At 40.9% G+C, this 13113-nt stretch overlaps 1 protein-coding gene across 6 annotated transcripts in view; it reads right to left on the minus strand.

Annotated features, from left to right (window-relative positions):
• Positions 1-1263: 1263 nt before the first annotated feature.
• LOC124127667 (polycystic kidney disease 1-related protein-like) overlaps positions 1264-13113 on the minus strand; it is a 239132-nt gene continuing 227282 nt past the window's right edge. For all 6 annotated transcript variants that reach the window (XM_048387457.1, XM_048387453.1, XM_048387467.1 and 3 more), the window contains 9 exons: positions 12969-13070; positions 12390-12530; positions 11588-11722; positions 10866-11087; positions 9833-9994; positions 6746-6916; positions 5104-5255; positions 4219-4418; positions 1264-4019 (listed from right to left, as the gene is read on the minus strand). In XM_048387457.1, coding sequence (XP_048243414.1) covers positions 3232-4019; positions 4219-4418; positions 5104-5255; positions 6746-6916; positions 9833-9994; positions 10866-11087; positions 11588-11722; positions 12390-12530; positions 12969-13070 — 2073 coding nt within the window. In that variant the 3' untranslated portion in view covers positions 1264-3231. The remainder of the gene's footprint in view (positions 4020-4218; positions 4419-5103; positions 5256-6745; positions 6917-9832; positions 9995-10865; positions 11088-11587; positions 11723-12389; positions 12531-12968; positions 13071-13113) is intronic.

Below are 13113 nucleotides of genomic sequence, written 5' to 3' on the forward strand. Positions count from 1 at the left end.
TTGCACCACAGCATATGTGAACATACACAATAGTGTTCTGCTGAGCCAGGCCCTTGCACCACAGCATATGTGAACATACACAATAGTGTTCTGCTGAGCCAGGCCCTTGCACCACAGCATATGTGAACATACATAAAAAGTGTTCTGCTGAGCCAGGCCCTTGCACCACAGCATATGTGAACATACATAAAAAGTGTTCTGCTGAGCCAGGCCCTTGCATCACAGCATATGTGAACATACATTATAGTGTTCTGCTGAGCCAGGCCCTTGCATCACTGCACATGTGAACATACACAATAGTGTTCTGCTGAGCCAGGACCTTGCATCACTGCATATGTGAACATACATAATAGTGTTCTGCTGAGCCAGGCCCTTGCACCACAGCATATGTGAACATACATAATAGTGTTCTGCTGAGCCAGGCCCTTGCATCACTGCATATGTGAACATACACAATAGTGTTCTGCTGAGCCAGGCCCTTGCACCACAGCATATGTGAACATACACAATAGTGTTCTGCTGAGCCAGGCCCTTGCACCACAGCATATGTGAACATACATAATAGTGTTCTGCTGAGCCAGGCCCTTGCATCACTGCATATGTGAACATACACAATAGTGTTCTGCTGAGCCAGGCCCTTGCACCACAGCATATGTGAACATACACAATAGTGTTCTGCTGAGCCAGGCCCTTGCACCACAGCATATGTGAACATACATAAAAAGTGTTCTGCTGAGCCAGGCCCTTGCACCACAGCATATGTGAACATACATTATAGTGTTCTGCTGAGCCAGGCCCTTGCATCACTGCACATGTGAACATACACAATAGTGTTCTGCTGAGCCAGGACCTTGCGTCACTGCATATGTGAACATACATAATAGTGTTCTGCTGAGCCAGGCCCTTGCAACACAGCATATGTGAACATAAAGCAATCTGAACTCAATATTTCACACGGTGGAAAATCTATGATCATCATGTTTTAGTACAGTAATATGCACATAAAAACATTCATGCATACCTTTGATATCCGAAACGATACAAAACGGTAACTTTCAAACACTTTGGAATCTATTCAGACATTTTTGAAACTTTGACAATCAGAAAAAAAGTCCCATAAAAAACCCATCGAAATCCCCTGGAGTCAAGCTTCTGAACCCTGTCACCCATCCAACTACTTAACTTAGTCTGATTTGTTACCTGTGTGCTGTACATGACACCATAATCCACCATATTTTGTTTTCAAATAAACAAGAAGGCTCATAAATATCACCAATTTTATTCATTGTAAAATATATGAGACACTAAAATGTATCAAACAATAAAATAGTATAACCATATATCAGTTACAGTCAATAGGACTAGTTTCTAGGACAAACATATATAGCATAGGACATATTGGCAGGAATACAGCATCATTCACTCTCATCAAACCTGTAGTTTGTTTTGTTGTAATAATGCTGAACACAATATGGTCAAACCAATGAATTCAGAAAGTAAATAATTCTGAATTTCTTCTCCAACGACAAAAGCTCTCCACTCTGATAGGCCAGAATATGAAATCTATGGGATATGATGATAAAATATTCTGGACGGATTGATGCTACATGTTCATAAACTGAGTGTGATTTAGCTATTTCAAATACAATAACAAACAACGCATAACATAAAAAAATGTATGTTAACGGCACATTACTGCACGAGAAATGTCTGACTAGATCTCCACTAGATACATGTATGATATCAACATTCAACTTCAAAACTCAATAAAATATGCATGTAGGTTTGGAAACAGTGTTGAATATAAAAGTTTTGCATAGCTTGTCAACAAGACTGTCTAGTCACAACATAAATATTTAGTCACAAATCTTTGCATAGATCACAAAAGTAACATGAATGGTCACAAAAATATTTCAGTGAATTTGACTAAAAGTATGCATATAAATAATCCTTGTAATACATTCTCAAGAAATTTCAATTCTGACTGTCAAAATATTGTTCCTTAAATATTAAAGGTAAACTTTAAACTGCTTTCTACCATTTCTTTGTTTCCTTAATTCCAGATATGATCTTTACTGTATTGAATTATAATTTACCATTATTTGTATAAAACATTTCCAATCGCTTCACATCTTGATTAACAGGATACAAAACAACATGTGTGACAAAAGTTTAATCATCAGAGTGGTGTGCAATGGCATAGTGTCGTGTTGGGCCAATGACACCTGCATCTGATTAATGTGTCTCAAGTTTGGACACTGCTGCTTTCCCCACCACAAATCTCCACAAGAAATAGAAATTGAAACTAAGATAACAGTTTTAAATATTTGGCACAACATGGACTGAACAATAACAATTATTTTGTACATATTTGATCATGAAGCTCGCTGACTATATTATGATGAATAATAAAATGAGACAAATATAAGGATGTACATATGAAAGTTCTTGATTGTACACAACACTTGTGCAGTTGATTTTATGACCTCATACATAACACAGTTTATGTATTCAAAGTCAAAACAGTATCCTATCAAAACTTTGATCAAGAAAATACAAAGTAATATAAAAAACATTTCCTCCAAACATAAAAGGTTTTGAATAGAACAATCTTACTAAAGAAATCAATTCAGTATAGAATGAATGTTCTTATTCTAGTTCATGTTTCGCAAAAACTCCTGCTCCAGTTGAGAGACACAGCATGAAGACTACTGACCAGAGTAACAGGTCCTGTTTCAGTAAGCTGTGGTTTCCTTGCAGGCTTGCTGCAGGGGTGGGAACGAACGTAGTGTAACGGGCCCTGTTTCAGTAAGCTGTGGTTTCCTTGCAGGCTTGCTGCAGGGGTGGGAACGAACGTACAGTAATGGGCCCTGTTTCAGTAAGCTGTGGTTTCCTTGCAGGCTTGCTGCAGGGGTGGGAACGAACGTACAGTAATGGGTCCTGTTTCAGTAAGCTGTGGTTTCCTTGCAGGCTTGCTGCAGGGGTGGGAACGAACGTAGGGCTGATTTACACCACTTAATGCTTCAGCTTTTTGACAAACATTTGAAACCCAAGTATGATGCTGACATTCTCACCAGGAATAATCAGACCCTAATACATTTTTGAAAATGAAATCTCAGCATCTTAGGCCACTGTGCCCATGTCCTTTTTCCTGGTCTACATGACAAGTGATTCCATGTCAATGATACTGCCATGTCATGAATGGTAATGAACTGTATTTGAGCACTTGTATCACAACTCCTGTTCCTGGATGACGTTCTCCTCCAAAATGCCCGCCTGCTCCAGGTCCTCTATCTCCGGATTATCCAGAGTCAAATCCTCTAGCATCAAGGCAGGTGACAAACCACCAGATCCCTTCCCCTTCCCTCGGGACTTGGTTTTCCGGAGATTCCGCTTCCCAGATGGACGTCGACCAAAGTGAGCAGCATCCTGCTCCGAACCGGAACTGGATTCTGCTGCAATATTTCCACACAGGTCCCCTCTCTGAAGGACTCTCTCTGGTGGAAGTTTAAACTGTCTTTGTTTCTGGCTGCCCACAGACAAGGATTTATTGGAGTCAAAGTGAGCATGTTCATCTAAAGTTGTCTGTATGAATGTGGGTTTAGGAGGGAGTTCTGGTTTGATTGTTGGTTGTTTCACACTTCCAGTCCTCTCTATGCTGCCAGACTGGCCAGACGACGAGTCTGTTCTCCTGTGAACCTTCTCACTTTCTGAGCTCTGGGGACTGGCATTCTCTGATGATGAAGATGGTTTACCTGATTTCCCCAACCTACTGGATGGGCTTTTGCTGAGCAGAAGATTACTGACAGGTTTAGGTGGCACAGGAGGTCCGACCTTCACCTTTGGTCTTGTGTCCCCTGACCTCTTGTTATGAGGTGACTCTGGACTTGATGACCCTGCCTCTGGATGTATCCCTGATGGCGAGGCCAGACTTGGTGGGCTCCTCACATCTGACCTTGACCTTTCTGGACATATTGGTGAAGCTCCAGATTTAGGCTTTGGTTTTGTTAGACTGGCAACTGATGAAAGAAACATATGTCCAATTAGTTCCAGGTCATCAAGATAATTATAATACCAAGGAATAACCAAGGCACACACGAAGGTAGGACACTATGATAAGTAAGAATTTAATGTAATGTAGGTTAGGGTCACAGTTAATTATCATTGCATCTAAAGCTTTGTAAGCTTCTTAATCAAATAACCGTGACATAGACCTACCTAAATCCTTAGTTTTTGGCAACTCAAGGTGTGGCAGCTTATGACTTCCATTAGAGGCTGATGATGGTGAACGCTCCACACTTCTACCCTGCAGTGCTGCAGTGATGCCAGGATTCTGGTTGCTAAGCAGCTGGGTTGTGCCACCATGCTCCTGTCTCTGCATCTGTAGCTGTCTGAAGATCTCCAGTTCAAGGTGAGACCTGCAACACAGGAAAAGTTATGGTTAGGACAAACCATATTTTACTATATAAAACCTATAATTTTATTCTTATCATACCTTCTGATCTGAATAAATTAGTTGTGTTTAATGCCCCTTTGAACAGTATTTCAGATTAGGTATGGCGTGTCAGCTTCATGTTGGCGAAAATCCTGAAGTGCAGGTCTTAGATGTTAACCACTTTCATGAGACCACAGAGCATGGGCATGAAACGGGCAAAACTGTAGGATTCTACCATGCCTGAGGGATGCAACTCTGCCCCGAGAGAGCTGGTGCCATAGACAATTTGGCTATGCATGATACACATTTTCTAAGTTGGTAAACCAATAAAGTTTAAGGAAGAAGTATATTAAAAGACCAGGCTATGAGTAAACAATTGGATTCTCCAGAACTAAGATAAATGCAATAAATATTCTTCAATTTCTCGATTTTTCTTTCTTCAAATAAATCTGACGATCAACAGAAACAAATCTATTCGATTTCTGAAAATCGGAATCTGGACTCAGATCTCAGTGACTACAGAGATTGTACAATGATAGAACTGAACACTTCAAGCACAAAGGCATCTCAACCACCACCCTTAGATATATAAGAACATGTTACTTACATGTTACTCAGTTACTTTTGCCTGTGAATATACGTGATGATTTCAGCAACGTCTGACTCACCTGAGCTGTTTCTCCTTCTCCTGGGACAACACATCCGCACCAATGCTGTCTAGTTTGAGCAGCTGTGCCAGGTATGGCTCGTTAGCATACAGCTTGTCTTCAATCTTCTGTACCCTCAGCTCCAGGCGGTCTGTCCCCACACCTGCTTGATCCTGGAATAGAACAATGGCTTTCTGTTGAAGCATGAAACAACAGGAACTGAAAGCAGTGTTTTCACTTGGATGCTAAAAATACATAAAACCTGTTATTTCATGGACTTGTACGCTGCACTCAGCAATATTCAGCTGTACCATGGTTATCAACCTCTTACACGTCTATGTATGGCTGCTGCGTACAATAAACTGTATCAAACAGAGCTCATGATATTCAAGTGAGCGATTAAATGTTACTTTTTACGTGAAGTCGGCAGCAATATTATCTGGGCCTGCAAGTATTAAAGTCTGTGCCAGGCAATCCAGTGCTTGGTAGCATGAGCAATAATGCATTCTGTCACTGAACAGTATCATACCATTGAACATGTCACACACTGGTACCATCCATTCTTCATTAGTCAGCTGTTTTGACAAGCAAGGGGGAGTGGGGATCAGTCTGCGCCAGAATTACACACTGAGACGATGATGATGAATTGGGGATCACTCTGCCACACAATCTCCACAGAGAGACAAGTATAGGGTTCTGGTGACCACTCGGCCACACAATCTCCACAGGGAGACAAGTATAGGGTTCTGGTGACCACTCGGCCACACAATCTCCACAGGGAGACAAGTATAGGGTTCTGGTGACCACCACACTGCCTCACAGTCTCCACAGGGAGACAAGTATAGGGTTCTGGTGATCACTCGGCCACACAATCTCCACAGGGAGACAAGTATAGGGTTCTGGTGACCACTCGGCCACACAATCTCCACAGGGAGACAAGTATAGGGTTCTGGTGACCACTCGGCCACACAATCTCCACAGGGAGACAAGTATAGGGTTCTGGTGACCACTCGGCCACACAATCTCCACAGGGAGACAAGTATAGGGTTCTGGTGATCACTCGGCCACACAATCTCCACAGGGAGACAAGTATAGGGTTCTGGTGACCACTCGGCCACACAATCTCCACAGGGAGACAAGTATAGGGTTCTGGTGACCACCACACTGCCTCACAGTCTCCAAGGGGAGACAAGTATAGGGTTCTGGTGATCACTCGGCCACACAGTCTCCACAGGGAGACAAGTATAGGGTTCTGGTGACCACTCGGCCACACAATCTCCACAGGGAGACAAGTATAGGGTTCTGGTGACCACCACACTGCCTCACAGTCTCCACAGGGAGACAAGTATAGGGTTCTGGTGACCACTCGGCCTCACAGTCTCCACAGGGAGACAAGTATAGGGTTCTGGTGACCACTCGGCCACACAATCTCCACAGGGAGACAAGTATAGGGTTCTGGTGACCACCACACTGCCTCACAGTCTCCAAGGGGAGACAAGCGTGTGGTACTGGGGATCAAGTCTTCCCTGGAATTCCAATGAGGACAATATTGGAGTCCGATTCTGCCCTAATACCTATAGAAGGAAGGGGTTTTGACAAACATACACTTAGGACCAATTCTGCTCAACCAATGAAATCTGTTTATTCCATGTGTATTCCTCACCTCTGATCCCCCGCCGCTAGATATTCCATCATCCCCTGCTCCGTGACTGGCGTCCGTGGAATCTGTGAGGTAACCCTGTGGTTTCTCCGGTAGGCTGCTGGAGCCAGCCAGGTTGTTCATCCTGAACAGCAGCTCATCTACCTGGTACTCGATCTCCGCCATGGTGAACTCCTGCAACCACACATGCAAGTAAGTCACATACTGAGACATCTATTGTTTAACTACTTTACAGATCTGCCAACCACACATGCAAGGTAAGTCACATACTGAGACATCTATTGTTTAACTACTTTACAGATCTGCCAACCACACATGCAAGGTAAGTCACATACTGAGACATCTATTGTTTAACTACTTTACAGATCTGCCAACCACACATGCAAGGTAAGTCACATACTGAGACATCTATTGTTTAACTACTTTACAGATCTGCCAACCACACATGCAAGGTAAGTCACATACTGAGACATCTATTGTTTAACTACTTTACAGATCTGCCAACCACACATGCAAGGTAAGTCACATACTGAGACATCTATTGTTTAACTACTTTACAGATCTGCCAACCACACATGCAAGGTAAGTCACATACTGAGACATCTATTGTTTAACTACTTTACAGATCTGCCAACCACACATGCAAGGTAAGTCACATACTGAGACATCTATTGTTTAACTACTTTACAGATCTGCCAACCACACATGCAAGGTAAGTCACATACTGAGACATCTATTGTTTAACTACTTTACAGATCTGCCAACCACACATGCAAGTAAGTCACATACTGAGACATCTATTGTTTAACTACTTTACAGATCTGCCAACCACACATGCAAGGTAAGTCACATACTGAGACATCTATTGTTTAACTACTTTACAGATCTGCCAACCACACATGCAAGGTAAGTCACATACTGAGACATCTATTGTTTAACTACTTTACAGATCTGCCAACCACACATGCAAGGTAAGTCACATACTGAGACATCTATTGTTTAACTACTTTACAGATCTGCCAACCACACATGCAAGGTAAGTCACATACTGAGACATCTATTGTTTAACTACTTTACAGATCTGCCAACCACACATGCAAGGTAAGTCACATACTGAGACATCTATTGTTTAACTACTTTACAGATCTGCCAACCACACATGCAAGGTAAGTCACATACTGAGACATCTATTGTTTAACTACTTTACAGATCTGCCAACCACACATGCAAGGTAAGTCACATACTGAGACATCTATTGTTTAACTACTTTACAGATCTGCCAACCACACATGCAAGGTAAGTCACATACTGAGACATCTATTGTTTAACTACTTTACAGATCTGCCAACCACACATGCAAGGTAAGTCACATACTGAGACATCTATTGTTTAACTACTTTACAGATCTGCCAACCACACATGCAAGGTAAGTCACATACTGAGACATCTATTGTTTAACTACTTTACAGATCTGCCAACCACACATGCAAGGTAAGTCACATACTGAGACATCTATTGTTTAACTACTTTACAGATCTGCCAACCACACATGCAAGGTAAGTCACATACTGAGACATCTATTGTTTAACTACTTTACAGATCTGCCAACCACACATGCAAGGTAAGTCACATACTGAGACATCTATTGTTTAACTACTTTACAGATCTGCCAACCACACATGCAAGGTAAGTCACATACTGAGACATCTATTGTTTAACTACTTTACAGATCTGCCAACCACACATGCAAGTAAGTCACATACTGAGACATCTATTGTTTAACTACTTTACAGATCTGCCAACCACACATGCAAGGTAAGTCACATACTGAGACATCTATTGTTTAACTACTTTACAGATCTGCCAACCACACATGCAAGGTAAGTCACATACTGAGACATCTATTGTTTAACTACTTTACAGATCTGCCAACCACACATGCAAGGTAAGTCACATACTGAGACATCTATTGTTTAACTACTTTACAGATCTGCCAACCACACATGCAAGGTAAGTCACATACTGAGACATCTATTGTTTAACTACTTTACAGATCTGCCAACCACACATGCAAGTAAGTCACATACTGAGACATCTATTGTTTAACTACTTTACAGATCTGCCAACCACACATGCAAGGTAAGTCACATACTGAGACATCTATTGTTTAACTACTTTACAGATCTGCCAACCACACATGCAAGGTAAGTCACATACTGAGACATCTATTGTTTAACTACTTTACAGATCTGCCAACCACACATGCAAGGTAAGTCACATACTGAGACATCTATTGTTTAACTACTTTACAGATCTGCCAACCACACATGCAAGGTAAGTCACATACTGAGACATCTATTGTTTAACTACTTTACAGATCTGCCAACCACACATATCATGTATAAAATGCAAATGTTAAGTTTCCATTCTTGCCTTGTTCACTCATTTCAATAATAAAAAGATAAAAGTAGGTAAATGTTGGAAGGCAGGTTACCCTTTCACTTTTCATTAAAACTAATTTTTCTTCCATTAAATACAACTTTTTTCAAAATAAAAAATTATTCATAGTTTTTTAACCAACTCAAACAAAAAAATTATCATTCAGGCAAAATTAGTCCAATTGCCACTTTGGAATCTATAATGATAATAATCAGGACTGGGATGAATGCAAATTTACGACCTGGGTACCCGACCCCCTATTACCCGACCCTAACTGGGTACTCGCAGTCGGTCTCAAGAGTTGGGTTTTACAGGAGCCATGGCAAAAACTATTTAAATACACGTGTAAAACATTCTGATCATGCATGCACTGAACTTGACTAAATCTTTATCATTATTTTAACATAAAAATGTCAGAATGAATGTGTGCATGGTCAGAAAAAAATGCGAACATTTGTGACTTGTAGATTTTTGTCATTTAACAATATATCACGTGACTAAGCACGGGTCCAGGTAGTCATGTGGGTACCGGGTCCTACTCAGGACCCACCTGACCCCAGTACCCCAGTAACCTGTCTCAGCCCTAATAATAATCAACATAACTTATGCATATGAAGATGAGGAAGCTGTGAAGAAGGGGAGACAACTCACAGGAGGCAGGACATTCTCTGGCTCCTCGATGGGCTGCACTCTCTGGATGCCAGAACACAGCAGCAGCCTCTGGTACAGACACTTGATGCTGTCAACAATCCCCATCATGGCAATGTCCCCTTGCTTGTACACCTTCAGCCGGCGAGACATCACTGCAACCATCTGACAACATCGGAAGAAAAACAGTTCAGCTTAACATTAAGGGGTCTGAGATCAGTCAAATTCTGAGTGAGTGAACGAATATGGTTTTATACAATTAGTAGTAATATCCCACCTGTATTAGAGCAGGGGACACCAAGAATGGGCATCGTTGTAACCATGTGGGGAACTGAGCCTATGTTTACTGCATGACAAGCAAGCACTTTAACCACTAGGCTACCCTGAAGGGATGTCAGGATTCACCGATTGTACCAATGCATCGGTAGATAATTCTCACGATACGATACGAGATGTAAATTTATATCGATACAAAATTTTATTGAAATTGGTATCCATTTGTTCCCGTACCGATTGATTTTTTATTCGAATCAAAATGTCATCATGTTTTCTGAATTTGACACATACAAAAACTTGTTAGTTTCCGACACTTCTAAGAATTATTATTTTACAAAATAATCTACTGGTAGTGATTAGAACACATAATTGTGAATGTGATATGTAATTAAAAAATTTGCTTCTAAATTTACGCATAAAAGGTCGGTATTGCTGTATCGAGATACATATCGTATCTTGACCTCAAAATCGAAATATGTATCGTATCGTGAGGTACCTGTATCGTGACACCCCCAATACCCTGCTGCCTTTAAGTTTGAACCAGGTACTAATTGGTAACATTTGCCAGTCATGCACACATTAAAATTGCTACAACTCTATGACCTATTTTCGTCAGTGTGTACACAAGAAAATGTTCCTGAAACATATTCTGCCTTGGAATCCTCATGAGAAAAGGGGACATAAGGTAGCAAAATATCAAAATTACAATCACAAATTTGATGAATTACAGATTTCTATTCAAAACTTTCCCTCCACTTACATAGCTTGTGAGCAGTCCAACGCCAAAGACAAGATAGCTGAATACAAATATCAGCCACCAGGGGGAGCTGTTGACCTCCAGGTCAGGTGAAGCGTGTATCCTCACCATCAATGCTGTCATTGACCACAGTCCAAACCAGGCGTTCCTCAGCCCAAGAGAGACAGAGCCAAACAGAACCACTCCCAAACCCGTGAAGGCACACAGGATAAAGACATACAGGGCCTGGAAAACAGATCTCTATAGTAACTCAACATACCAACATGACATCATGCATTCCCAATATTACTTTCTTAAATACTTGGTTAAATGACCTGTTGACCCATTAGTGGACATTGAAGTAATAAAAATTTCATATATTTCTACACTAGTTTCTCCCCATAGTGTCTGTCAGGGAAAGAATTAATTCTTTTTTGTGGATGTTTTTTTTTCTATCCAACAAAAATTACACTTTTCAGGGGAATTACAGTTAAAGGTTGACAGTTCTGATCATCACATTTTCACTCTGTATGAGGACAACATCTACATCTTCTTGAGTAAAAAAACTGTCAACTTAAGATACTCAACAGCTCTGCAGCATTAAGTAAGGGTTGTTTCTCAAGAACATCTCTTTGAGGATGTCCTCATGTCCTGTTTTTCACAAACAGATTGGGGATGGAATTAACATGTTCATCCTCATTAAACTTATGTATGTCAGCTGTCAGAACTGTGACCCTTGTTCATACCATGAAGAGGATGATCTCCTTCCGTGCTCGTCTGTAGATGTTGCTGAACTTGGCACACACTGTGATGTATCTCAGGAGTGGCACAAACTTCACAATGATGAAGAACAACAGCAGTCCCACTTCAGCTCTCAGGATCTACAGGCAAATCAGGCACTGGTAAGCTTCTGCCATTCAACACTATACACATCAACATGTGAAGTAAAATAATATCTGTCAATGGTTAAACGTGTTCGGATGTAAGGATCTTTCTTGTGTAGCTGATATGGCTGAGTACTGATGGAACTTAAACTACTTAAATAGTCTTGTGACAGTTAAAAACAGCATTGAGACACAATGGCACCAGCATTGCAATGTGTTCTAAGCATCTCTAACAACAATGCTATCAACTAGCTTTATTTGATATGGTGATAGGGTGAACACGTTCACCATAAGGTGCAGTAGATTGTTGGGAACTTGGAGATCTAAGGGAGATAACTCTTCTAGCCAGGTGTAGATGTAAACTAGAATGAGTTCTGACTTAAAAAGTTTATGGTACTAACAAGTGCTGGAGATTATGGATATGTTTTGTATTGTCTTACAACTATCCAAAAAAGTCCAAGCATGGTATCGATGTCAATTGTCAATCTCTTAGCTTTTCAATCAAACATAATTTGCCACTGTCATAATGCATCAATAGTTGGATCAACTGTTTCACCCCTAATAGCTACAAGCATAATATAATATTCTTGTGTTTATTACTCATGAAAATGTTTTAGGAAAATAGCATCTTGTGCAAGGAATCAAATTGTCAATGTCCACACACCTCATCCCAGAGTGCCAGGAAGGAGACATTGATGAACTCCTCGTAAAAGGTGTTCCGGAGGTCCTCCACGATGTCGGCCACCAACACAAAGCGGAACACGTAGCACACAACATAGGTCAAGGACAGCAGGCCAAAGGTAAACTAGAATAGATAAAATATTCAAGAGACTAGATTAAAGTTACTTTCCCAACACATTGAATATTCCATCAAAGCAACATCATAATGGTATACTCCTGGTTTTAACATCAGGGTGGAGGAGTATGGTTTCATGAACATTTAGCAACACTCCTGGCATATGACATGTAGAGAGTGAACTCTTTGATCACTTGCTGTGTACCCAACAGCCTATTTCGACCTCAACTTCTGATGAACACGAGACTGGGCCCATAACACTCATGACATGAAAGTTATTGCCATTATTCCCATAATTTCACTGTGTAGACTTACGATAGAGAACATTTACTCACATTGTTGAATACCTGGGCCAGTCAGTCTTAATGTGAACCTGAGCATAATTCGGAATGTTGTCAGTGATTAAGAATATTAACTGCTACTGATCTGGGCAGAAACACTCCTCACCTCCAAGTAGTTCCACAGGTTGTTGAAGTATTTTGCTTGATTTCGGACAATCTCACAAAGTTCACATCTTATCTTCATCAGTGTCAGAACCACAAACACCAACTGAAAACAGCACACAAATACTCATCAATTCCACATATATGCT

The sequence above is a fragment of the Haliotis rufescens genome, unplaced genomic scaffold (assembly GCF_023055435.1).
Source record: "Haliotis rufescens isolate VD_foot unplaced genomic scaffold, xgHalRufe1.0.p SCAF_10, whole genome shotgun sequence".
Taxonomy (NCBI): domain Eukaryota; kingdom Metazoa; phylum Mollusca; class Gastropoda; order Lepetellida; family Haliotidae; genus Haliotis; species Haliotis rufescens.